The sequence below is a fragment of the Pleurodeles waltl genome, chromosome 2_1, assembly GCF_031143425.1.
Source record: "Pleurodeles waltl isolate 20211129_DDA chromosome 2_1, aPleWal1.hap1.20221129, whole genome shotgun sequence".
NCBI lineage: Eukaryota > Metazoa > Chordata > Amphibia > Caudata > Salamandridae > Pleurodeles > Pleurodeles waltl.
In genome coordinates, this window is record NC_090438.1 from 277,595,166 (window position 1) to 277,623,081 (window position 27,916).

The 27,916-nt window shown below is 45.3% G+C and overlaps 1 protein-coding gene and 1 non-coding gene across 2 annotated transcripts in view; one reads left to right on the forward strand and one right to left on the reverse strand.

Annotated features, from left to right (window-relative positions):
- Positions 1–3,796: 3,796 nt before the first annotated feature.
- CD40LG (CD40 ligand) overlaps positions 3,797–27,916 on the reverse strand; it is a 228,914-nt gene continuing 204,794 nt past the window's right edge. The window contains exon 5 of the mRNA XM_069212448.1: positions 3,797–7,461. Within this exon, the coding sequence (XP_069068549.1) occupies positions 7,088–7,461 (374 nt within the window). The 3' untranslated portion in view covers positions 3,797–7,087. The remainder of the gene's footprint in view (positions 7,462–27,916) is intronic.
- On the forward strand, positions 13,923–14,030 carry LOC138270416 (U6 spliceosomal RNA). Its single transcript, XR_011200251.1, has one exon. It is a non-coding gene; the product is annotated as a U6 spliceosomal RNA (small nuclear RNA).

Below are 27,916 nucleotides of genomic sequence, written 5' to 3' on the forward strand. Positions count from 1 at the left end.
AACTACAAACTAAGTTATTTGTTTGATTGGCTTGAAGAAGTAGGAAGTGGATTTTAGACACCTATTTTATAAAGGCCCACACCTCCATCACAGTCTTTCATTCATAAGCACACGAAAATAAATCTGCGCAATCTTAACACAGTAACTTTTCAACATATGTCTGCTTTATTTGATCATTGGAATCGCATGCTTATGGCATGGCTACTTTATCAGATTATTTTTTTCTATACCATGGCATCCAAGTATCCCGTGTCTGATGTCCTCTTCAGCCAGACCTAGCAACTTTGTGCATGTTGGGATTTTTAAGTCCATGATTTTACCAGTATAGTAATGACATGCAATAAAATCACACACGTTTTGCTAAATAATGCAAGCATGGGGAATGGGTGCTACTCAATAGGTTGATATGACATGTAGTTTTACTCTGCGGACTTGGCAGAAATGGCACAGTCAGTACGGTGTTTTCTAACTGTAGAACGACTGTTAGGTCTACTACGAGAAATTACATTACAGGAACTTGTCCAAAATCACACTGAGGGCATCATTACAAGTCTGGCAGTCTACTGACTGCCAGAATCGCGTTGGCTGTTGAACAGCCGCCAATGCGTCAGTCTGAGCACCACATTATGACTGCTATCGGACCACCAGGATTAGTCGTCCTGGTGGTCAGCGGGTCGTGATGGTCCTAATCTGCCAGGGCATAGCAGCAACCAGCACTGCCCTTGGGATTACAACCCCCTTCTCTGCCAGCGATTTTATGGCAATAGCACCACCAGGAAAAGGCTGGCGGAGATGCGGTGCTTGGGGACCCAGTGTGGCCCCTGCACTTGGTATGGGAAGTGCAGGGGACCCCATGGCCAGCACCGTCACAGTGCAAAGCAGACAGTGAATATTGCGACGGGGGATGGTGCACCCTATGCACTACAGCATTGCCGCTGGCTATATTATGAGCCTAAGATAAAGCTGTAGGCCATTTCCAGCTGGGCCAGCAGGCGGAAACTGAGGTTCCGCTCGCTGACCCAGCGGGAAACTCGTAATAGGCCCAGACAGGCTTTTCCGTCCGCTGAAATCATAATCAGGCCCTAAGTGCCAAGGGAAACTACAGATTGAAACCAGAACCACTGACAACTAAGCTCAGTGCTTGGAGTTAAATGTAAGTTACCTGAAGCAGGTTTGCATGTGTTCTGAACTGATTTCACTTATCCCTTCCCTGTTTCTTCTCACACCATCCCTGTTTCTTCCATTATTCAACCCCCCTCCTTCCGTTAGCCATCCTCTATCTGATTGCCAAAGCTAATATTTTGCTCATAGGTGAGACCTATTGGCTTTGCCAATGCTTTTTGTTTATTCCTTCCCTAGATCATTTATAAGATTAAGGGCCTGATTACAACTTTGGCGTAGGGGGTTAATTCCTCCCAAATGTGACTGATATCCCGCCCGCTGTATTATGAGTCCATTATATCCTATGGAACTCGTAATATGGTGGGTGGGATATCTGTCACATTTGGGACGGATTAACCCCCTCCGCCAAAGTTGTAATCAGGCCCTAAGTATTTTATTGTTTAAATTGTCATATTTTTCGTACCACGGTTTAAAAAATGTTTTCTTTCGTCTTAAATTTTTTTGTCCAACACAGCACCATATCCTCCATCTTGTTAACGTATTACTATTTACATTCTATATTAGGCTTCAATTCTGTGAACTTTATCACTTGAGATGTTAGGTACTCATCTGTCATTTATTCTTTCATGCAGGATGTTTTTGACTTTTCCCGGAATATGAGTAGCAATTTTAAGCTTCACCCCTATGCCTATCCCTTCCTGTTACCAACTATACTCTGATTGGACTTTTTCTTCTACATTTTTTAAGTTGTGACTGACTTAATCCCTTCTAACCCGATGACTCCTTTGGGCATTTTGCAATGTTATGTCTAAAACGTGGACTTCCAGCAGAGAACTGGATATTGGAAACTATGGGGCAAATTTATTAAAAGTGGCACTGCACATGTAGTGCCGCTTTTCTTGCGCCCTTTACCACCCCCCCTACCGTCACCATGTGTGCATATTTAAAATACGGCACACCAAGGCGCCTGGTAGGGGGCAATAGGGTCATTTTTTATGACGCTATTGATGTACTTAGCAGGAGTAGCGCCAAAATGTAGGTGCTACTCCTGCAGAGTACATAGGGGCCCATTGTAAACAATGGTATGCCCCCTTTTAACGCATGCTATGAGCAGGCGTTAAAAGTGCCGAAAAAAATGATGCAAGGAAATCTGTTAGATTTCCTTGCGCCATTTTTTCAGCCCCCCTATCGGGGGAAAGCCCCCTTTGCATACATTATGACTGGCACAAGGATTTTGCAAGCATTGCGCCACTTTGTAAATATGGCACGGGGATTTTGGCCTCGTTGGGACACATTAGCGTCAAAATAAATTACGCTAGTGTGGCACAAGGAGGCGCTAGGTGCTCTTAAATATGCCCCTATGTTTCCAAAAGAGACTTATCACCTGACTGAACATGTTAGGATACATCCATGTCTGCTTTTTTATGGTTGCACTGCACATATATGTACTCACTCACCAACCATGGTACACTGTGCTGTAAGCACACCTTCCTTCGAAACAATAGTGTATTTTAAAACACACAGAATGCATTTTTCTTAATACTCTCTATTTGGTTACTTAATAAAACATTCTGGGCCAGATGTAGGTAAGTGACAAATTGCGACTTGCAATTTGCGAGTCATAGCGACTCGCAAATTGCAACTCGCAATTCGCGATGCAGAAAGGTGTCTCTGACACCTTCTGCGACTCGCTATGGGGTCGCAAAGACCCACCTCATAAATATTTATGGGGTGGGTCGCAGTTTGCGACCCCATAGCGAGTCTAGGCACTCACGGGGATGGTGGCCTGCTGGAGACAGCAGACCACCATGTCCGTGACTGCTTTTCAATAAAGCAGTTTTTTTTTTTCTCTTTGCAGCCCGTTTTCCTTAAAGGAAAACGAGCTGCAAATAGGAAAAATACCGAAACCTTTTTGTTTCGGTTTTTTTCAGAGTAGGCAGTGGTCCATAGGAACACTGCCTGCTCTGAAAAAATAATTTTGTGAGCATTCACAAAGGGGAAGGGGTCCCATGGGGACCCCTTCCCGTTTGCGTATGAGTTACCATCCACTTAAAGTGGATGGTAACTGCGAGTTGATTTGCGACCGCTTTCGTGGTCACAAATCAACTCTACATCGCGGTGCGAATCGCAAATAGGAAGGGAACACCCCTTCCTATTTGCGAGTCGGAAACACATTTTGCGAGTCGGTACCGACTCGCAAAATGTGTTTCTGCATTGTATAAGGGCTTTTGCGCCTCGCAAACGGCGTTTTTCGCTGTTTGCGAGGCGCAAAAGGCTTCCTACATCTGGCACTCTGTTCTTTAATGTGACAGTCCTGACCAATTATCATGTTTACATTTGGAGTTGGTACTATACTTAATTAGTTTGCATTTGAGAAATTACACCGTGGAAACTACTGTTAAATGTTTTAGGGGCTTGTCGGGCAAATGTCAAATAAGTCCTTCTCATAAAATGTAAACTTCACCAACTTTTTGTGAACATAAGGTTCCTATTTGTAGGGAAAAGATGCAGTGATAAAACATCTATTGCTCTATTACATAATCAAACACAGAAAGCAATAAGTAAATATCTTGCATCCTTACTGATCATATTATTTTGTTGTATACATAAATTCTCTCAGGTATGTAGATAAATGGCTTTTCAGAAGATTACAAAATGTTTTTTTTTTTCTTTTCCATTAAGTATGTTTGGGGTGAAAATGTTTACACTTTTATTAGTTTACATGGCACTTAAATACTTTATTCAAAATTACCACAAACAATAGCATAATGTTGTCATATCATTTACAAATATGGACATTTTTGAGAACAAACTATTATTTTAAAAATAACTTCCCTCCTAGAAACCCAACTGTCAGTTCACACAGACATAAACGGCGCCAGCCCCACGGAGGCTCATCTTCTGCTTCTGGTGACGCAGCTGAGCATCGGATTCTGGTCTCTACACAGCTTTGGCAGACTGACAAACGTTGCAAATAGGAACACTCTGTGCGGAAGACTTGGATATCAAGTAGTGATAGTTGCTGCTTCCTCGGGCCTGCTCACTACTAGCCCTGGTAGAGCCTTTACTGTTCATAATCTCAGTAACCATGAAAGCAGCAACATCAAGAAAATAAGGCTCCAGGGACACTGTTAATTTTTTGTTGATTGAGCTCATTGCTAGTTCCCTAACCCTTTGGCAGCAAATAAAAGTTGCTTAAGTAGGGCGAAGGTTCTGACCCTGTGATGTCATAGATGGTGAAAGGGCATGTGATGTCACTTCCAGCAACTTATTTTAACATTCTGCTCTCTGTGACCACACGCTTTCCCTTGTAAACTGATTAGATAAAAGGTTGCATATTGTATGCTTTACATTTATTGTATTAGTTTAACCCTTGTTAGTGCTTAAGAGGTATTTTATGGTACTTGGACTTAGTTGAAAACATTTTTAGGCTGAGCGTGCGCTGCTTTTCCAATGTGTTGTTTTGTATCTGGACTTTTAACAACACCCACCTCACGCCCATGTCTATTACTCATTTGTGGGCTTGCTTTTATGACACTGGTGGTTTATGTTTGTCCCTCCTTGGGGAAGTTTTGTTACCACCTTGGCTATCGCCCCTGTTACATGGCTGATTGCACTTTTGCCGATAAGTTTGACTGCAAGCGAACTTCTGTTTCCTTTTGTGACTCTCCTTATCGCTGATGCTCATGGCAGCCGTGGCGCTGTGAATTTGGTTGCTTATGTGAAACTGTTTTACTTCTGATTTTTAAGTAATGTGGCAAGAAAAGTCCGGTTAGGAGTTTACAACACTAATAGCTCTAACTCAAGCAAATATGAGACCCATTGCATTGCAAATGCTTGTTATAATAAGGAATGCGCCTATACACATTTTCAGTCCAAAATAGTTGCTTTCTAAAGCAATGGTGTGGGGGTGCAGGAGGAGGATTTTCATAATTGCTAGGAAAATCTTTAAAAATTGTTCCTGGACTACTTGAGAGCTGAGGATCTGCCAAGCTTCTCCCAATTAATTTAACTACACATTATGTGACAGCTAAGGTTACAAGGTAACTCTATGTCACTACAGACACAGCGGTCCAAACCTGGGCTTTTCTTCTACACACCATTGTTTTCAACTATTGTTAGTTCAGCTGGACCAACTTAAGTGAGCCAGGACTACAACTCCCAGAACGCATAAGGTTGTTAAAGGAAAATACAGACCAGGAACACTTCGTATTCGCTGCTGGGTAACCTTATTGACAACAGATATATTTTAGGTATTGCTTACATACAACTTTAGGTGTTGTTATTAAACAGCTAAAAATATAAACATAGAGTTGGCTTTGGGTAAGCCACTGAATCATGAATGAATGTATTGCTATCTCCATTTCCTGCTCCTGATTCGTTGGCTTTCCTCACAAGACTTTTGTTTGTCTCACCCAAAGAGGATTTTGGTCTTACTGTGTGTTGGTTGGGCCCACCCCTCTTTATTTAAAAAAATGCCAACTCTCCCCACCAACCTGTTAGTGATCTGAACATCACCAGCTGCTGCTGTGTCCATGGGCACCATCTCAATATGTTTTTAAACCATTTTTTGATGGGATTAACCAACAGTGACAGCACCCATGCATTATATACCTATGAACAGCTCCACACCCCACAAAGAAGCTCTGCTACAGTCAGTATTCCATTTGGGCCCTGAGCCAACATCCCCACCACCCTTCCCGATTGTTCGTACTTTCCAGTTCTCCTCTTATATGCCTATAAAAACGAGCATGGTTAATCCTTCTTCTCCTCTTTAACAATCCCCCACCTCAAGACTGTCTTCTATTTGGTGGTTCAGAACTCCTGGGCTCCGCCCATTCAGCCAAATGTTCTGGCAATTTCTCATTTAATTGCGTTTTTTTAACCTGCTGTTCATCAGCCAGTGCACAACCTTGTACATCCCATTTCCGTTTACTAGCTTTGGGGTTCTTGGGGGTGCCCAATGAATCGCTATTCACCTTTTTGCCACTATAATCCCTTAGTATGTTTTTTAGCCTCTCTAAGAGAGCTGCCAATATCCACAGATTGTTTTATTCTCAAAGAAAATCTGTTTGAAGATGGCCTCGCACACATGCATGCAGCTATTGTTGAAGGGATTTTCCTATACTTTAAGAAATTGTATTCCAAGATGTCTGCCATGGATGTGCTCACGTCAGAGAGGGTCATCTTTTGTTAGATTTTCTTAAAGCATTACACAATTCATGCAAAGATATGGCTGCATCTGCGGCAGACAGCTAGAAATGTAGTACTGACAAAGCCAGTAGGTTTCCGGGACACGGCCTATTGACTTTCACAATGCTTATGAAAGCTTTGCACCTTCATGACACAATAACACTGATAGGTAGGTAGGTAACTGTCTATTAATAAGCATGTTTTTAAATTGCCCTTTATATTAAACCAAGTGAATGCACACAATCACGAATAACTATAGCTCCTCATAGGAATTAGCATGTGTTGTCTTGAACTTTTAAGGTGTCACTTGTGTTTGTTAGGTGTCCCATTGTAACATAAGGCAAGGGCATCACATTTTTTAATCTGCTGAACTGCATAAAACATGCACAGAATAGAAAGACTGATGTCGTAATCCATTAAAAATGTGTCACATTTAGAGTCCCCTTAGAGAACTGGTAATTTACATCATTGATACCATGTGAAGAGATGCCCCAGTCAAATTACTTTCAGACTAGTCAGGGCACTAGGAGAGATAGAGCTTGAGGAACAAAGTGCAAAAATATTAAAATATGTTTCAGAACAACAAGGTCACTTTCTGGGTCTGACTAAGGTTTCCAAATCAATAAATTATAAAATGTACAAAGACAAAAACAGGAAGAAATTTACACGAGTACACACAAATTTCTGTCAAACAAATGATGCTGCTCGCAATCCTTTGGGCTCTGCAGGATTCTTGTACATTCTCATAGAACTTGATGAGACGCGCTGTTCTTCAAATCATGAACATGCCAAAATAAGTGTAGCCGGCCATGTAGCGAACTCGAGTTGAGTCTGTCACATTCACGAATATTGATTCACCCTTCTGGAAATCAAATATCCCACCTAGATAGACAGATTGCTGAGTGCAGTCTGAGGTTCTTAATACATTCTGTGCACTCGTGCCCCTGAGTAACAGCTTGTCAGTCTCGTGTGGATGCTTCAAGTACATGTAGTGGACAAAGGGAGCTGTCGATGTGCTGCTTCCATTGATGCAGAAGGTCACTTGTGAGTAGACATAGTAGAGTCCCGGCCTTTCCACCTGCAGGGTATCCTTTTCATAGGTCAGATGGCTCACTGTTGAATAACCGACCTTTGCCCACTGTAAAGCTGTAGAGAGAAAATCATTATTAAATTTCACAAATCATAACACGCTCTGTGTAACTGTAGTTATTGAAAGGAGGCATCGTACTGTAGGAAATAACAGAATCCAATACTTCCCACGATCAAAGTCCCAAATCGACAAAATCGGGCCCAATCATCCCATAATCAAATGCAATAACAATTTATTGGAACATTACAAAGCTTTTTAGAACGACACCATGTTGCTTTTGAACCAGCTTGCTCTTCCACTTTAATTCTCCAAAATAATATCTCCATCAACCAAGAAACATAATCAACCGACCTTCCAAGGTATTGGTCTGCGGGTTAAGGGGCTCTTCAGCTACTGCTTGAACGATGCATCGTTGGTTTCAGGTGAGATATTCCTCTGGTTCGCAAGAATCATTATGCCCATATGCATTGAAACCAAGTAGTACAACTACGTTATGTATGTAGTATGGATGTTTATTTCTGATTAGGTGAAGCAGTGTGCTCCTCCTACCAGCTTAGAAGCGGGGAATGAATGTGTAAAGGTGATCGACCCATCAACAGAATGTACAGTACATCCTTTTACTAATACAAATTGAAAATTCATGTTTGGGATATACAGGAAAAATTCTGTCAAATTGCCAATTCTCTCTCGTGTAGTTCGTCAGACCTGCGTAGAATCATTTCCATGTAACTAACGTTATTTTTTTTAGCCAAATCGGCAAGCATTGCACTTTATACTTCAGGGAGAGGATCCTCAAACTCTTGACAAGATAATAAAAGCTGACTGTCCTTCTTAAAGGTCCTGATGGCAATTATTCTTTGAGAGTACCAAATCTTTTCCAGAACGGTTTAGTTGTGAGTAGTTTTCTTTTTAAGTTTTACTGTTTCTCTTAGTTTCGTAGGGAGCCCAGTCTAGGACAACGACCTGGGCTGACAGGCTACTGTTAAGAGAGATGGCATAACTGTATTACAACTGAATGATTTCGCTTATTGGCACCTAATAGCTGTCACATTGTGAAACTGAAAGCCACAAAGACAGCGGTTGATTGGGTTTTCTATTTCTGAGATTTAGAAATGCTTGAAACCCCTAGTAGGGATGTCTGCTTGCCCTATTCTCTTCTCTAGTCTATTTTGGTAACGTCTTGCAGAGCATCTGACAAACTTCACAGAAAGCGATCCACCGATCATGACAGATCTTAAGCCTGGAGTACCTTGACATTCCAGAGTCCCTTTTCTCCCATACAGCCTTGGAGCGAAGCCAGTAGCTTATCTTCTGAAACCTTCCCTACCATAGGGAGATGGTAAATGGGATGAAAGTTTGAAAAGCCTTCTGGTGAAATATCGTTTTTTTTAAGTGAATGCACTAATATTCTATGACGCTGGCTTGTTACATGTGATTGCCAATAACTATGATACTCGCTTCAACTTCAAAGGGAATAATTTCTCATTTTGGCCATACATGGGTCAGTGGGGATAAACATTTTCCCAGACTGATACATTTCTTGGTTATGTACTTTATTGTATCATTGTTAATAGAAGTGAGGGTTTGGGAGAGTGGGATTCTCCACTTTTGACTGAAGGGCCAGTTTCAAGCGAGGCTCCAATCCTGGCTCTGATAATGTATACTTTAAGGTATACACATTTGATTGGCGGTTAGTCCTTCATGTTGGGAACTATCAATGTAAAGGGATTCGACAATGTGTTTTGATACAAAGTCATCAATTTAAACTCAAACACAATGGCAACAAATACAGTTCTGTACTCCTGAGCTTAACAGACAAAATTTTGTACTCTTGTAGGCATCTGCATGCTCTGTGTGCATGCTGTGTGAGCCAGGCTCTGCTCCTTATTTACCCTTTCCTAACAGCCACAACTTTGGAAGGGAAAGAGCCTGGAACCTTGAGCCTAGGTATGATGCTCACACTCCACTCCTGGAACTTGTTTTCTAATTAGCATGATATAAAGAATAAGGGTTTTAAAGAGCAGGCTTTATTCACTGATTTGAGCAATGCTTCAACACTAGAGTCCGCTGTGCACCAGAATACAACTTGTTACTGCCTGCTTCAGCTAAATGAGAGAAGGTGATGTCTAGTGCATGACGGATGGGTACAGAAACCAGAAATGGAAACATACAACTTCAACCTACTGTCCATACGTGTTCAGACTGTGACTGGACATAAGTTAATTCTTTGTGTATAAATAAGGTAGAACAACCTGGAAATGTTTCAAGTGATATACATTGCTGCTATTAAAGAGAACTCCTATCCAGGCTCTCTGGTGTGTGCTTTTGGCCTTTCTGAAGAGGACTTATCAAGAATTCACAGGTGTAGAAGCTGGAGCCGAGATGGAATCCACACATCTGATGGTCTGGATCGCCCACTCCTGAAGTACAGGCAGCACTCACATGGATATTGATCTGTTGGCTTAGTAGACTAAAGCATCCACTTCAGGAATCTGTTTTTACCTCCTGTTCATAGTTTGAAATCCCAGAAGGTTAACTCAGCCTTTCCTTCTTCTGAGGTCGATAAAGTGAGTAGCACTCAGTTGGTTAGGTTGTATGTCACAACATTCTTAACATAACTACTGTGACCTAGTATCACTTACAAAAGTATTGTGCCATTGGGTAGTATTAACTCTGATGGACCATCATTTTTGTAAGTGATCGATAGGACACTATGGGCCTCATTTAAAGTGGCGTTCATACCCCCAGCCTGTTGGCGGTACGAAATGCCACATTTTGACCGCGTGGTACCGGCGCGGTCACACCGATGGGATCGGTGGTATACTGCTAAGGCGCTACCGGCGGTCACAATTCCCTAGACACCGCCATGGAAAGGCTGGCGGTAAGGGGACTTGCGGGGCGCCTTGCCTGGGGGCCCCTGCACTGCCCTTGCACTTGGCATGGGCAGTGCAGTGGTGTTGTAGTTTAGCAGCGATTAGATTAAGCATTAGCAGAAGACATCTTGTATTTAGCAACTATTGTGAACATTTCGCGGAATCTATTTTGTATTCATGGCAGCCATTTTCTCTGCCACATGCTGCCATGTGCTCACCATGTGCTCTGTCCTACCTTTCTGTTAACTACTCTTGAAAATCTGCCTAGTGACAAGTTATATTTAGCATCTCCAACTTTCGCACATGCTCAGTAAGGTCTGCAGCTGTTAGTCCTTGAAAACTGTTAGCTCCTCCTACTTGTCGACTGTGCATTTCCACATGACCTTACATGTATGCAAGTCTTGCTTCTATAATTGCACCACCTCCTTTTAGCCCCTGCGTGGGTATAAAAGGACCATGCTCTCTCAGTTCAGTGTGCTACTTCAAACATTACAGAAGGGTGCTGTTTGAATTGTAGTACCACCTCACTAGGTTTAATAAACTTTTGTCCTTTATTTCAGTTTCTGTGCCAACTTCTTCCTATGTGGTCTAAAGACTTTGTGCAGAGAAGGGTGAACCCCTTGCACTAGTACGCCTTGCTGAGGCTTACTTCAACAGGGGCCCCCAGGCACAGCCCCATCGGTATTTCCACTGTCTGTTTGGCAGACAGTGGAAAGCGCGACCGGTGCTGCTGCACCCGCCGCACCGCCACATTGCCTCCGGCTCCATTAGGAGCCGGCTGCAATGTTACAGCCCACATCCCCGCTGGGCTGCCAGGCGGAAACTCTGTTTCTGCCCGCCGGCCCAGCGGGGATGTTGAAATGCGTCCGGCAGGTTTGCGGCCGCATAGGGGCCGTTTGGCAGTTCAATACTGGTGGGCGGCGGAGGCCGTCCGCCAAGGTTAAAATGAGGGCCTATATTTTGATCAGACTGTATTTTGGTACCATACCGCAATAGTTTTGGGTGAAATTAATAAATGAAATTATACTACACAAACGTTATTCATTCTCTTTTGGTTCATATCAATTAACTTAGCACATTTGTCTGTTAAAATAAGCCTTGTGACTGGTGAATTCTTTCATGGCCCTTTTTACCATGGAATTTTACTCGTTATTTATTCCCATTGGCTTGATTGTTTGGTCTGTGTATGTCATATTGATTTAATTGTGTTAAGGCATTGTATTGTTTTAATAAATGCCTATTTACTTGTGAATAGCTTTTATGAAGTTATTTTACAAATAAATCTGATTTTAACCGGCAAATATCAAACGCCTGCTCTTTAATGTGATCCTTACTGTGTATAGGGATAATGCTTGTATTTCTAAAAACAATATGTGTAAGCTTTAAATTGTACAAAACTCAGCTGCAAGGGCAGCCTTCAATTGCACTTAGCTCGCACTTATTTCCCCCTTTTCTGGAAGCTGCATCGGCTTCCAGTTTCTGCTAGGATTCGGTTTAAATCTTTTTAAGACTGCTTCAGGCTATAGGTTTCACTGACCTAGTCTTCCTTTGAGCTTTGAGGTCGGTCTGTAAACGCCTTCTGGTTACACCAGACAAGAGGAACAAAAAACTGAGCCAAATCCTTTTCTAGTCATTGCCAGGTCGCATTGAATCTGCTTCCTAATGTTGTTAGGCAGAGGCAAACACTTTTACCCTTTAGGGAAGCATTGAAGATACCTATGTTTGGGTGAATTTCTTCTGCCTACCCGAGGTCTATTTGAATTTTTGACCCAGTACATAAGCTGTTTGATCACATCACTGCTGGGCACATTTCTGGTTGCAGACCAAAACGGGTATGTAATTTACTGCTCATGACTGAGAACAATGTGGGAATCCAAGAAATGCTCATTACTCCTAGGCCCCTCCAGTCCTTGTCCCATTCATCACTATGTGGAGATAGCTATTTTCACAACAAAAAAACAGAACAAGAGGAATGCTGTGATATCCCCTCCCAACCCCTCCCTCTGGTAGTACATAAACTGTGCTTACCTTGTTCTTTTTTCTGTCTTCCGACAGTCCATGGACATGAGGATGTTGTCCTTGCTGGGCTTGGGCGACGGTTGTTCCGGAGGCGCTCCCTCCAGACTGCTGGGCTTGCTGGAGTGCGCTACTGTTTGCCTCTCGGTGGCCGCTAGGTTGGCCCTTGTTGGGATGGCTCGCTGGTGCGGTGCTGCCTTGTCCGGCTGGATCGTATGGCTCCTACTTCTGGGCTCCTGCCCTCAGGAGCGACATGATCCTGTTGTTGGGCCCTCCCATGGATGGCTGTTGGTCCTGTTCCGGTTGATGGTGGTCTGCTTTTCTCATCTCCTGGCCAGCTGGGTGGCTGGGAGACGCATGGTGGATGCGGGTCACATGGAGCTTGTCTGACTTTCTGTTGCACGAGGAGGCATGCTTTCTGGATAGGCAGCTGGAGGTTCCGGGGGTGAGTACTTCTTGGCGGTTTCTCTGTTTCTGTCCATGACATATGTCGTTCTCTCCAACAGTGTCTTGCTCCTCCTTCCGGACCCTTGTGGTCCACGGTCAGGGTATGTGTGGGGCGTCTTTGCCACTGTTTGCCTCCATTAATTTCTTTTTCAGGGGCCCTGCCTTGTGGGGATTGGCCCGGTGGTCTCCATCCTGCAGGGTGGGCTGGCACCTGCTGGGGCCCATGCACCCTCTCTGTTCTCTCCGGTTTGCCCCAGAGCAGGGGCTCCCCCGCAGCAGGCTCCCCCCCCTTGTGGTGCGATGGTCTATGGAGAGCATGCGGCTCTTCCTTCTCAGGGGGTGCAGCCCTGCCTGCTTGTCTTTACCTGGGGCCGGTTCTGGTTGCGGTCTGCCTGTTGTGTTGGGCCATTTTTTTTCTTTTGTGCGGGGTCATGATTCTTGTTGTGCTGACCCCCCCCCCTCGCCCCCAGTGGGTGCCAGTCTGATGGCCTTTGCGGGTGGGGTGGGGAAGTCGTCTTTCTGGTCTTCACAGCAGGTGCTCGGTCCAGGGTCATTCTATCCTCGGTTCCTGTGGTTTCTCCCCTCCTTGTGGTGGTTGTGCTCCACTTTCCTCTCCCTTCATGGGGTAGTTCCGGTGGCTTTGGCTGTGTCTGGTGGGCCTGTGTACTGCCCCGCCTGTCCATTTGTCTTCCTGGTTTCATTGCCTCTTGCCTGTGGGTCCCTGTTTGCCTCTGGCAAGGGTTTCCGTGCTGCTGGCTTACCCCTGTGGGGTATGGGGTCAGTGTCTGCCGGTTGCCATTCCCCTCATTCCGCAGGTGTGCCCGTCATGGGTGGTGGTGCCTACCTGGTTTCCTCTGTCTTCTCTGTGTGGTGGTCTGGGGTAGGGTGGTTCCGGCCACACGACCTCACATCCTTCTTTTTCTGGTGGGTCTGTTCTGGTGCCCTGCCTGTCTTTTCTGCTTGCTAGTTTTGGTGGCACAGAGTTATTTTTCTATTTACTCCTGTTGGCCCCTGGTGGTGCCAGGTTGTCGCTTTCTTGGTCTGTTGGATCTTCCTGGCCGCTCATGGCTGGATGGAGGTTCTGTTCCCCGTTTTTGTTGCCCCCACTTCTGGTTCTGGGCAGGCCACGGTCTCTTGCACTTCGTCCTGTGTGGCTCAGGCATTTTCTTTCCTCCCTCTCAGTGCTCGCTTCGGCAACACATATACTGACAATTGGAAGGCTACAGTGTAGATTAGCGTGGCCCCTGCTCAAGGATGACACGCAAATTTGTGCTGCGTTCCATAGTGGTGTGCTTTTTCAGGGGGTCCGCTCTGGTTGGTGCAGTGCTAGGGCGCTGCCTGTGCCTGCCTTGGGCTATTTATTGGTCTCCTACTGTCTCTTTAGGATTCCCCTGTGGCCTGTTGGCCTTGGACCCTGTCAATTTTCTGTGTCAGTTGGGGTTCTTCCCCGTGTGTCTTTTTGGCAGTGTTTCCTCTGCCCGCCCTTTTTTCTGGTGGGCTGTGCTCCTGTTTGGCTTTTCCTTTCTGGCCAGCTCTGTTGTGGACGGTCTGGTGGGGCTTCCTTCTGGGTCTCCCCTCAGGGAGTGCCGTCCTCTTTGTTTTGGTGTTTCTCCTTCCTGACTCCTTCTTGGTGGCATATGCTTTTGGTCAGTCTTCTGTTCCCCGAGGTGGCATATGGTCGCCGTGTGCCTGCCCCTGGTGAGGTGTTCCTCCGTGTCTGTTGGGTGGGGGTTCCTCTTGGATTGTTCCCCAGCCTGGCTCTGGCTTTTCACGTGAGTAGGTTCTGTTGCCTTCCTCCACATCTGTGTGGCATCCTGCTCTCTGCCCTTCCTTCCTGGGTCATTGCTGACCCTTCCGCAGGGTGTTCTTCCCTTCTGTGGTCTACTCCTTTTGGATTTTGCCCACTTTGCTTAACAGTCTGGGGTCTCCTCCATTCTTGTCGGGCCTCTGTTGGCAGGGGGTTTTATCACTTGGGGTGCAGTTTTTACCAGCTCTGGGCTTGCTCGCCGTGTCCTTTTCCAGTGGTGTAGTCCACTGCGGCTGTGGGGCTCTTCCCTGTGGGATTCTTAGCCAGGTGTAGGCTTTTGGGCTTCCCTGTTTTCACTCTCTCCTCTCGGCCATTTGTGTTCTAGGGGGTGGTGGCTCCCCTGCTGGTTCTACTTCTTTGGGGTTGTTTTTTGTGGCCTTCCTGGGCCACTTGGCTCCCTCGTGGCCTGTCTTATCTGGTCCATTGGCAGCCCCTTCTGTTTGTGGGTGGCGTTTGGGGCTCATTTCGGTTGGTGCCTTTTTTCCAACCCTGCTTTTTGTTGGGGTCGCCTTTTTTGGCATGGTTTCCCTCTCGTGTTGTCGTCTACATTTCGGGGTCAGGCTCTGGGCTTGTTCGCCAGTGTCCTGTTGCTGCGGCTGTTGGCACGACCCGCTTCGCCCTTGTGGGTTTTTCGGTCTCTCGTGGGGTGCTCCCTCTGGGCTTTTTGTTTTGCTGTTCATGGTGGCTCTGGCACCCTGTATCATCTTCTTGTGGCTGGTTGGCCTTTCCGTTGCTGGGGTTCACTGGCTTCCGGTCCCTCCTTTTCTTCCCAATGCAGTGGCCTTTTCCTTTGATTGGACGTGGGCCTCCGTTGGGCTTTCTCCTTTCCTGCCCGTTGATCATTTCTGCTGGACCATCTCTTTGTGGCTGCCTAGGGGCGTTGGTCGTCTTTTCCGTCTGTGGTGGTTTCCCTCTGGTCTACAGGGGGTGCTCTATTCATGGTTCTCTCTCTCTCTGAGTGGGGTGTTGTCTCTTTCTCTCGATGGTATTTTCGTGGCCTGGTGTTGTCCGTGGGATGCCCTCTGCTGGGTGTTTTCTTCTCCGCCCACTGTATTTTTTTGCATCAGCGGTACTCTGGCTGGTGTTCGGTTGTAGAGCTATTTACTTCCTCTCTTTTCTTGCTTCCTCTCTCCTGGGTCTGCTTCCTCTCTTGGGGGCTGCTATCTACAGGTGGAGAATGGGGAGTGGGAGTCAAGTCAGTTCCCAGGCCCTGGTGTCTGTTGTTCTTCCCTCTGGGGCCATAGTTGCCTCGTGCCTGCCTCCCTTCCGGGACGGGCCTCGGGTCGTTTTTTGTGGTCCTTTTTGCTCTGGTGTTTGGGTTCTCATTCCCAAGGTTTTTTGTGTTGGTGGTCCTTGGTTATTTCCAGTTTCTGTCCGTTGCCTTCCGCTCTGCTTCTGCGGAGGATCTTGGTTGGTTTCTAGTTTGGCTGGGTCTCCTGTGCAGGGGCTTCCCGGGTTTCTAGCCATCGCTGTGTGGTGCTCTGGTCACCGGCTGTTTGTCCCCCTTCTCTTTGCCCCGGTCTGTTTTTGAGGATCCTGGTTGGTGCGTGTGGGTTTTTTTTTTGTTGGTTTGTTCTCTCTGCAGCATACCTCCGGTTGAGTGTCAGGCTTTTGGGTGGTGTTGAATTGTCTGCTGTGCTTGCGCTAGTGATGGGCGTTTCTGCGGTGTACCGGCCTGGGGGCCTCTGGGTTCTGTTCTTTTATGTCTCAGGAGTGGGCTGCTGTTCTGCTTCTCTCCTTGTCTGTGGTCTTTTTTTGTTGGCCCTCTCCTAGGGAGGGCCTGTGTGTTTATAGGGCTGGGTGCCCTTGTCTTTTTACGGGTCTTGGGTGCTGTTGGATTCAGCCTCTTCCTTTTTCCTGTTCTTGCGTTCTGCCACGCTGCTGGCTGGGCTTCCTCTCCTTTGGCCTGGGGTTGTCGCTTTTTCCCTGGCTTGAGATCTGCCATTGCCTGGCCCTGGGGTTCCTGAAAGGGCTCTGTTTTGTTTTTCTCCCATGCTACTTGTTTGGGTTCCTGTGTTGGTTTTCTAGGATCCCTTCTTGTGGTTTTTCTGTTGTTTCTGTACGGTTCTCAGAAGGCCGTTTTTTCCCTGCTTTGGTATTCTCCACAAAGTGATGAATGGGAGGAGGACTGGAGGGACCTGGGGGTAATGTTCTATTACTTACCAGTAACCTTCATTACTCCTGGTCCTGTTGTCCTTGTCCCATTCATCACACCCCTCCCTACCTCCCGTCCAGCTGGCATTCTGTTGGGGGCTTGGTAGTGCAGGCGGAATGCTGGGTAAGTAAAGCTTATGTACTACCAGAGGGAGGAGCGACGGAGGTGATATCCCAGCATTCCTCATGTTCTTTTTTTCTGTCGTGGAGATAGTTATCTCCACATAGTGATGAATGGGACGAGGACAACAGGACCAGGAGTAATGAAGATTACCGGTAAGTAATAGAACACTCCATTATGATTATGATTAATTTTAACCGGTGGCTTCCAGTGCTGGGCACCAGCACTTAATTGTCAACACCTGCTCTTGGCAGTCTACCACACGGTGGTGCTGTTTGTGTAATTCAGAAATGAGCACGCAATAGTTGTTTATTAATTCGGTATATGTTACAAATGACTAATCCCTGCCACCCTACAAATTCCTGTAGTTTGTGGAATGTTCTGAATTGGCACAGCTGTGGGTGTCTGTCTGATGGTTATTAGTTGGGTTGGTACTGTTTTTGGCAGCACGGACAGGGGTGGTGCAAGGTGCGATGGCCTCCAGATAAGGGCCCTGGCATTTATTATTTATCCTCCTATTTTTAAAACAAATCAAGCACCATAGTCATCTATCGCTTGTGCTAACCAACAAAGCCACCGAATGTCAAGAAGTAAAAATAGTTGAGGACTACGCAGCCCCGTCACGTTTTCCATGCGAGTAATTGCGCACACTGTCTCCAATGACTAGAGAATTATTTTAACGCCAGATACTTGCTCAAGTCATCCCTAATACCCGGCAAGATTTGAATGCCTAAGTAGTTGTGCTTTTCATTCTTCACCAAATGGCGTCTGAAAGGTAACACATTCAGCATACAATTTCATCCTGCCACCCCACTCAATCACCACCACCACCACCACGCGGAATGCTTTCTATTTCGAGGGGAGGCTACTTTCAGGCTATTCAGCATTCGGGAGTATTCTTACAGAAACTTATATCCAGTAATAACCCGACATTTTTCTGTGTCTTGTCTCTGTCGCTTTTTCATTCCCGCACATTACGGTTTAGCGCAGTGGTTCCCAACCTGTGGTCCGGGGACCCCTGGGGGTCCGTGAAGCCTTCTCAGGGGGTCCGCGATAGCCTAGAAAATTGAAAAATATTAACAAATATTGACAAATTAGGTCCCCAGCTTCCAGTAATGACTCAGACAGGGGTCCCCGGATTCCCATGATGATTCAGTGGGGGTCCCTGGGTTCCATTAATGTTAAAGTGGGGGTCCACAGAAATCAAAAGGTTGGGAACCACTGGTTTAGCGCATCATCGCCTAGTGCAGGAGTCAGTAGTTGGCCCCAAGTGAATATTTTGTATAAACGTGAAACTATATACACATTCTCGTTCGGATCTGGAGCAAGTTGTGAATGCCATGTCGAGATCCCTTTGGTATTTATAAATCTATGCACAACGCATTACTAAACATAATTTACATTTATATCACTAATTATTTTCACCTATGTGATTAGGCCGTGGTCTGGAATGTTGGAGAAAAGCAGGAACATTATTTTGCAAATACATTTACGTTATTAAAAAAAAAAGTATTTCATAAAAGCCACCACGTTGTACATGAGTGACTACGGGATTGGATTTTCCATCTACTTACTCCCACTTCATATTTTCCTTTCGTTTCTTTAGCTGTCATTTCACTTCAGGCGAGCCTTCTTCAGCAAAGGCAGAGAACGTGCAGGGTCAGGGGCCGCGAGCCGATGCCAACTAAGGACACCGCCCACTTACACAGACCGTGAATTACAATACTGTTGATACTTTTAAAAATAAATGCGTGGGCAGCTGAAAAGATTCGTTCGTGCAAAGGCACCAGTCATATAACGAAACCAGAATGTCTGTGGAATCTTGCCGTTCCGAGATTCAGCGCTATATCTTCCATCTTGTGGTTTTCCTCCCAAGATGCTGCATTCGCTTTCAGTTGAAATGACTGTCAAATGTACACGGCTGACAGAAAAGGCAACAAATCGTGTTCTCAACAGTACGAATATTTGGCATTGGTAGCTGTGATGTGAAATGGCTGCTTTTACCAAAAGCTTCGAACAGCCAGTGAGAATCTCAACGTTACTAACTAAAAGAAGCATTGGCACAGCCAATAGGTCTCGCCTTTGGGACCTTATAAGTGTTTAGCCATGCAGCACAATATCCGTTACATTACATTAACCCTTAAAGACATCAAAGTTTGTGGTAAATTAATCGTGGGAGACATAATTAATATGGTGTCTAAAAAAGCCATCAAATAAATGAATATGTAGGGACATTAGTAATAATTATTGTTTTGTCATAAATTGATAGATACCTTGATTACATGCCAGAATGCATTGTACCAAGTGTTAAGTATGTGCAGATTTGCTTCAGTGTTCTGTCAACCTTGCGCTGCATGAAAGGCACAGACATACCCATTTAGCACCAATGACTCGCCTGTTGGACTTCCAAGCATTGCCAGAACATCTATAGCACACAGAAGCAACCTGTGCAGCGCTTTGCAGAGCACTGAAGCAAGCACATTCCATGCCTTTTGAAGTGTAGAGGTAGGGCGAACTAATTTGGATAATGGTCCGAGTTGGTTGTCCTTTCTATGTGCGGGGCCCGACTGCCTTTTTGCAAAGAAACGTGTCTGTAAATAGCACATTTGTGCATTTTCTTGGCTTTGTAGTGCTGTGAATAAGAGAGGTGTTAATGAAATGAGGTAACTGGCGAGTGCCACAAGAGAGAGAGAGAGAGAACTCTGTTTGCTGTATTATATTGTGGACAGTTAATAGAGGTGTGATCACTGGAGGTTCAGTCAAGTGCGGCAAAAAGTGTAAAATGTGTAGGTTGACGTTTAGGTATCTATGGAGTACACTGGAATAACTAGGGCCCATATTTATACTTTTTGACGCTAAACTGCGCTAACGCAGTTTAGCGTAAAAAAAATTTGCGCCGTCTAACGCCATTCTGAAGCGCCATGCGGGCGCCGTATTTATGGAATGGCGTTAGCCGGCGCTAGCAGACCGGCGCTGCCTGGTGTGCGTGGAAAAAAACCACGTAGACCAGGCAGCGCCGGCGTAGGGGGAAAATGGCGTTAGGGCGTCTTAAAATGGGGCAAGTCAGGTTGAGGCAAAAAAATCGCCTCAACCCGATTTGCGCCATTTTTTTCGACGCCCAGACGCCATTTAAATGACTCCTGTCTTAGTAAAGACAGGAGTCATGCCCCCTTGCCCAATGGCCATGCCCAGGGGACTTATGTCCCCTGGGCATAGTGGCATGTAGGGGGGCACAAATAAGGCCCCCCTATGCCACCAAAAAAAATTAAAAAAAATAAAAAATTATACTTACCTGAATGTCCCTGGGGTGGGTCCCTCCATCCTTGGGTGTCCTCCTGGGGTGGGCAAGGGTGGCAGGGGGTGTCCCTGGGGACAGGGGAGGGCACCTGTGGGCTCATTTTGAGCCCACAGGCCCCTTAACGCCTACCCTGACCCAGGCGTTAAATAGTGGCGCAAATGCGGGGTTTTTTGACCCGCCACCTCCCGGGCGTGATTTTTGCCCGGGAGTTAAATACGACGCATTTGCGTCGCCGTCATTTTTTTAGACGGGAACGCCTTCCTTGCATCTCATTAACGCAAGGAAGGCGTTCACGCAAAAAAATGACGCTTTTTGCCCATACTTTGGCGCTAGACGCGTCTAACGCCAAAGTATAAATATGGCGTTAGTTTTGCGCCGAATTTGCGTCGAAAAAAACGACGCTAATTCGGCGCAAACGGAGTATAAATACGGGCCTAGGAGCGTTGAAGAGCACGAGTGTTGCCTGAGCTTGCAGACGAGTGAGTGAAGATATCCATCTCCACATATCGCCCTTTGTAGCAGTTTATAAATGGTGTAATTTTTTGGCAGCTAAAGCAACTTTGGCACACATGCATTATTTGATGCGCCCAGGATCATACAGCATGGCCAACCATGGCAGTGAGGATAAGAAGCTGGGTTTATTTCAGAGTTGACTAGTTATTGGGCCATATCTTTTTCATATCTGGACTATTAAAGATTAAACCACTATGAGATCCCTCACTAAACTTTTGCCTTTTGTTTTCGGTCACCCATACTCATTGTCACAATGCTTCATAATCTATTGGTTTACACTTTCGGCGTGTGTGCCAGGAAGCGTGGTTGAATAAAGAGTGGAAGCTACTCAAAATACATACGGGTGGCAAACTGGTTGGCTGGAAATAAAGAGGCTCGCCGATTAGGAAGAACAGTATTTTTACTTGGCAGAACTGCAGCACTAAACCACTTCTGGCAATGAATCCAATGGCCGCACTTGTCCTATCATCCGAGAACAGTGTTCTTGCGGAGATTTACCTCCGTTCTCAACTTCAAACGTAGATTTAGTGCCTTTTTTATCATAAAAAACTCAACATGACAAACTAGAATGCAATTCAAAGTACGTCTAATAGAAAGCAGCATCTTTCTAACAGCATATTAAGATTAAATTACTGAACACCAGAGCAGTACGAAGGCTATGAGGAAATGTCTAGAGAAAGTTTGACCAAAGAGGAAGGCACCTCCTGATCAGAGATAAGTGGGACGTACGTCTGAGTGCATACAGTTCTTAACAATGAAGTGCTTAATTTGTGCGTGTTGTTTCCGGTGCTGAGCACCGGCACTTATTTTTTAAGACCGGGGCTTATTCTTCTGCCTCAAGCATTTGCTGTGAGCAAAAGACACACATGGGAAAGACGGAGGAAGGGGAAAAATGAAAAAGCGTCACAAGGGGAGAAATTAGAAAGCTGCAAGAGTGATCTGAAGGGGCAGGGAGTGGCTTTATATGGATTAAAGAGGTCCAAGATGGCTTCAGGATTACGCCTCCTCAGTATTCCGTGTTTACCCATTTAATTGCAGCAGCCACGTGTTTAAGAGGAGGGCTTTGGGCACTGGCACCTTTTTATTTACAAATTAAGCACTGTAACAATGTAAACACGGGCTGTGCCAAGGTTACACATGCACCCGAGTAGTGGCTCCAGACAAATGTTTAAGGGAAGCCCTAGGGCACTTCACATGTATGCGCCAGATCATGAACCTCGACTCCAAACTGGGCTAAGTGTTAAGGGGACATGCCGGTGGTACAGATGAGGCACAGCAAGTCCCCTGGTTAAATTTTGCCAGCCTCCTCCTGCTTCTACCATCTGACGCCTCTCACTAGCAAGGGAACCACTGGCCCTAATGTAAACAGTCTAAATGTCCCATCTCTCCTCCTGTGAACGATTCAGTAATAAAATAGAACCATAACTGGGTTGGACGGACCTCAGTGTCACTGCACTTGCTGCACAATGGATACCTACACCCCTGATTCCTGTCATCATAGTTACCTAAAACTGTCCTAGTTACCCCCAGTGACACAACTGCATCACAAGTTGCACCTAGGGCCTTAGGAGAAGCGCCTGGGTGTCAAACTAAAATGCAACTAAGGAGAGGGAGTAAACAGCTCAGTCTGGGCGCAGAGTCTCATTAAAGCTACACATGCAACATTTAGTTAGTTAAACCATTTAAAACACGTCAAAGCTGTGGATCCCACAACGGGATCTTGCTGTTTATGTGGGAGACACTGAAAGCATGCATGGGCGGGGTGCCTGAAACCATACACTGCGTGAGCTAACCCAAGCCGCTGTGCACACTTTACATCCTTAAATGAGCCCCACTAGGCTTTGAAGCACTATGTTGCAGTAACTGCAAATAAACACAAGCAACACACAGAGCACTGGATGACCCTTTCTTCAGATAGCACCAATGCTGTCTGAGGGTAGCATACAGCTGCTCTTGTAAAGATCACATGCCACAACACATGGGCTGCGGGGACTGAATTCACCTTTGGGAGCACACACACTGTAAAGAAGCAGCATAGGCAGGTTGCTTTGGCTCTTGCAGCTTCACTGTAAGAGCAGCTCTGCCTGTCGTGAGTGTTACACTGCATTCTGGTACTTGCAGTACTGGGTTTTAGAGGATTATAAATCAAAACTACTGTTGTCATAAATTAGATTAAAAAATAAGATTGTGTTAGTTATTCACCCTGGCACAGGACAGCTTCAGATCTGTGCCCACCCAGTACAGACAGAGAGGCGCAGAGACGAAGTTGCCCACCGGGACCCTTGCTCACTTTAAACCAGACGCGCTGCGCTCACTTTTTGTAGCCAAAGATTGCTCATTGTTTCCAGCAGCTGCATCAAAAATATGTTTGCAGCATGATAGAGGCCTGATCTCAGCTTTTCTTTCCAGGAGGATCGCGATTTAAAGGTGGGGGCTGTGCCGGTGCCGGTACTGCAACAACCACCCAAACTCCAGTAAGATCTCCATGTCACACAGCGTACGGCGTGTTTGTAAATAAATAATGCCATCAGCAGAGATCGGCAATCAAAGTAACCAGTGTTTCCCCTTCCCCCAAAATGGATGTTGTTGAAAACATCAGCTGCACTCATTTGCCTCAGAAAGCCAACAAACAGAGCATTCCAAACACACGAGCTGAGGAAATCTAAAACAAGCAACAGTGAAGGAAAAGAGACGGCCTCATCATGACGTAAATTATGTCACTGCGCATGATGTGCAGTGGCCATTTAAATTTGGGGGAATATACTTTAAATATTGTAACATAGCAATTTTCTCTACGCATCCGCAGTGCGTAAGAAAATTGATTGTCTTTGCACAGCGGAGGCAGGGGCAGAAATAGGTGCCCTCATAAAACAGCTATGTAATGAAATACAGTGTTCCAAAGAGAAAGAGAGACAGGGAGAACATTAGGGAGTCCTAATTACTAGGAGCAAGAGTCCTCACACACCCTATTGGGTGTCATGCTTCATCATTGGACCTGCTCCTCATCAGACTGGCGCTGCAATGTCTGACAGGCACCCCCCGTGGGGGAGCTCTTTGCCGGAGATCTTTTCTCGATGATGCCACAAACCCCAAGTGTGAGTCAGAAGAAAAAGAGGAGAGATAGAAAGAATAAAATTGGCTCAAAAACCCTCACTAAATACTAAATTTATTTGACGGTGTTAGGTGATGGCCAAGATTAAAAAATATAATAAGGGAGTGAGATAGAGATAATGCTCAACCACTCACTAACAACTTTTTAAAGAAGAGAGGAGGTCAGGAACTACCAGACCTACCTCAAAATGAGGTCGACATGTTTTGCGTCTCTTTGGTCCAAAAGGATCCTCTGACGCTTTTTCAGGACCTAATGAATCTTCAACTTCTCCAACAAAAAAACTAAATAGACTCCTGCAATCTGAAGCTGACAGTAAAAAATGTTACCAGTCACTTACACGAGTCCAATCTGACCCGGACTTGCTGTTCCTATTAGTCACCCTAAAGATGTATTAAAAACAAGTAACGATAAATAGCTTATTCACTAAGTAATCATTGTCACAATAAGTGCAAAATGTTGTCAATAAAGCAACAAGCAGGTGGCAAACTGTGCAACACAAGGTGGTGATATTGGTGATAGCAAACCCATGCTGAATAAAATAAAGATGGGCTTACCCTCCCAAGTCAGGACCGGGCTTCATGGGATAACACAGGCCTATGGCCAGGCTTGCAAAGACTCTGATCGTCAAATAGACAAAAAAACAGGAGAACACAAACCTCTGTTATAGTGCAGCTAGGGACTAAATACACCCTATGGCAGAGTGTGCCCAATATGTAAAATAATCGTATGAAACAGGTCCATTCATCTGAAAAACCATGCTAACCCACCCTTTGTGTTATCAATGAAACTGGCTATAATCAAAAAACTAGAGACCAGTATAAATACGGGTTACTGTGTCTAGTTACTTAAGGAATGAAAGAGACCTCACTACAGCCCCACAGAAAACTAATAGACAGTCAGGCTGAGGAGATAAAATGTTCGTAATATGCATAGACTGTGCAGAGCAAACAAGCGTGTGTCCAAAAATAAAATGGTTCTTTGTTAACAAAAACGGCCCTTAGAATCCCAGATGGGGAGCACTGGTTCGGAGTCCGAACCCTCAGTGTCTCCCTTCATGGTACCGGGATCGCGCATGTAATGTAAGCGTGCGGAAATGCTGGCTCCTGATCTGCGGGGGCTGTGGCATTGATTCCCTGACAACAAGGAATGAAAAGATATATAAAACAAGCCCAGGGCACTTACTTCTGCAGTCCTGGTGGTGCCGATACAACCTACCCCTGGCCGCGCTCCCGAATGTTGACGGGAGCCGCGATCCAAGGAGTATAAGTAGTCCGTAACCGGAAGTGGGAGCAACATTGCTAATGCTCTCGTTGCCTGGTAACGCGGAGAGACGTGGCAAGTCAGAGCCATCACAGGTGATGGTAAAAATAGAAAAGGGCGATACTGTCCCAGATCTTGTTTAATGGCAAAATGCAAATGGCGTCACCTTAGACGTTGAAGCATTATATACTAATATTCCGCAAGAAGCTACATTAAAGGTAGTTGAGACAGCTCTCCTATCTGCTAGACTGGATTCAACAACCCCGGTCCATTTCATAATGCATTGTGCCAGCTTAGCCATGACAGATATTTTTTTTCAATTCGAAGACCTGCTCTTCCACCAGATTCGAGGTACTTTGATGGGCAGTACTTTTGCCCCCAGTCTGGCTTGCCGCTATATGTACGACTTTGAAAAACGTTTCATCTTGCCAGATTCCAATCCGTTGTTTGATAACATTAAATTATGGCGTCGGTATATAGACGACATTTTGGTTATCTGGCAAGGGCCCGTTACCGAGGTAGATGTTTTTACAACATGGGTTAATGGTTTGGATCCCTTTTTGAATTTCTCCTCTTCGGTTTCAACTACCGAGATTCCATTTCTGGATTTAGTGATCAGTATTGATGGAGGCAAACTTAAGACATGCACATATCAAAAAACTACAGACCGCAACAGTTTATTGTTGTATGAGAGCCATCACCCAAAGCACTCAGAGACAATCTGCTTTACGGTCAGTTTTTACGCTTACGTCGCAATTGCAGCAATATGCATTAATTTGACACTAAAGCTTCTGATCTCCAAAGTAAATTATGTGACCGTCACTATCCCAACAGAGTGGTAAATACTGCTTATAAACCAGCTAAGTGTAGTGACAGGGACTCATTACTGCAGATGAACCCCAGATCTTCAGAAACCAAACTGACCTGTGTGTCCACATTTATGCCATTGTCTAATACTATCAAGAAAGTAATTAACAAACGATGGGATATCCTCTGTAGCGGAGGTGAGAATATTCCGAAACCACTTTTCGCTTTCAAAAGGACCACCAATATCAAAGATATGTTGGTTCATACTCGGCCCAGTCCCCGTATTGTCTCTACCAGACAAAGGTCCCTGTGGGATCTCCCGCCAGTCATTGGTCACTTCCCTTGTGGGAACCGCAATGTATGTTCACTTACTTAACGCGTAGATTCCCTTGAATGAGAACCAATAGGGATATGGCGGCTGCTGAAACATACCAATTGCAATACCCGCAATTGTGTTTACTTGATCACCTGCCCTTGCAATTTACGGTATGTAGGGATGACCATAAGAGCAGTGAAAGTGAGGATAAATGAACACCGTAGTAACATTCGCTGTGGCCGAGCTACGACCAAATTAAGCATTCACTACATAGAAGCAAACCATAGCCCAGAAGACATGTGGTGGGTTGTACTACAAACTTGCGCACAGAAGGAGACGAGACCACTCTTTGAACTGGAGCAACGTTGGGTATATAAACTTAACACACATCTCCAAGGATTAAATGATGACATACCTTGGATTAATCATTCGCATTGAAGCACCCTTGTAGCCTAAGGATTACCAACCTACATTGTCTACCATCTGTATGTATGGCTCTGATACAGCTTGATCCTGCACCACCTACATACATCATTGGTAATTACTAGGTTCTTCAATAGGCTTTTTTATAATATTTTTTGACTGGCAGCGTTGTAAATATAAGACATGCCGTGATTTGTGTTTATCAATCATGCCGCATAACTCTGGATGGAACAATTTTTCCATTTTAGATGAGTGTTTCCATGATCATTCTTACCGTTTTACACCACTCTAAGATGGCGGCCATTTGCATTTTGCCATTAAACAAGATTTGGGACAGTATCCCCCTTTTCTATTTTTACCATCACGTGTGATGGCTCTGACTTGCCACGTCTCTCCGCGTTACCAGGCAACGAAAGCATTAGCAATGTTGCTCCCGCTTCCGGTTACGGACTACTTATACTCCTTGGATCGCGGCTCCCGTCAACATTCGGGAGCGCGGCCAGGGGTAGGTTGTATCTGCACCACCAGGACTGCAGAAGTAAGTGCCCTGGGCTTGTTTTATATATCTTTTCATTCCTTGTTGTAAGGGAATCAATGCCACGGCCCCCGCAGTTCGGGAGCCAGCATTTCCGCATGCTTACATTGCAGGCGCGATCCCGGTACCATGAAGGGAGACACTGAGGGTTCGGACTCCGAACCAGTGCTCCCCATCTGGGATTCTATGGGCCGTTTCTGTTAACAAAGAACCATTTTATTTTTGGACACACGCTTGTTTGCTCTGCACAGACTATGCATATTACAAACATTTTATCTCCTCAGCCTGACTGTCTATTAGTTTTCTATGGGGCTGTAGTGAGGTCTCTTGCATTCCTTAAGTAAATAGACACAGGAACCCCGTATTTATAATGGTCGCTAGTTCGTTTTTGATTATAGCCAGTTTCATTGATAACACAAAGGGTGGGTTAGCATGGTTTTTCAGATGAATGGACCTGTTTCATACGATTATTTTACATATTGGGCACACTCTGCCATAGGGTGTATTTAGTCCCTAGCTGCGCTATAACAGAGGTTTGTGTTCTCCTGTTTTTTTGTCTATTTGACGATCAGAGTCTTTGCAAGCCTGGCCATAGGCCTGTGTTATCCCATGAAGCCCGGTCCTGACTTGGGAGGGTAAGCCCATCTTTATTTTATTCAGCATGGGTTTGCTATCACCAATATCACCACCTTGTGTTGCACAGTTTGCCACCTGCTTGTTGCTTTATTGACAACATTTTGCACTTATTGTGACAATGATTACTTAGTGAATACGCTATTTATTGTTCATTGTTTTTTGTACATCTTCAGGGTGACTAATAGGAACAGCA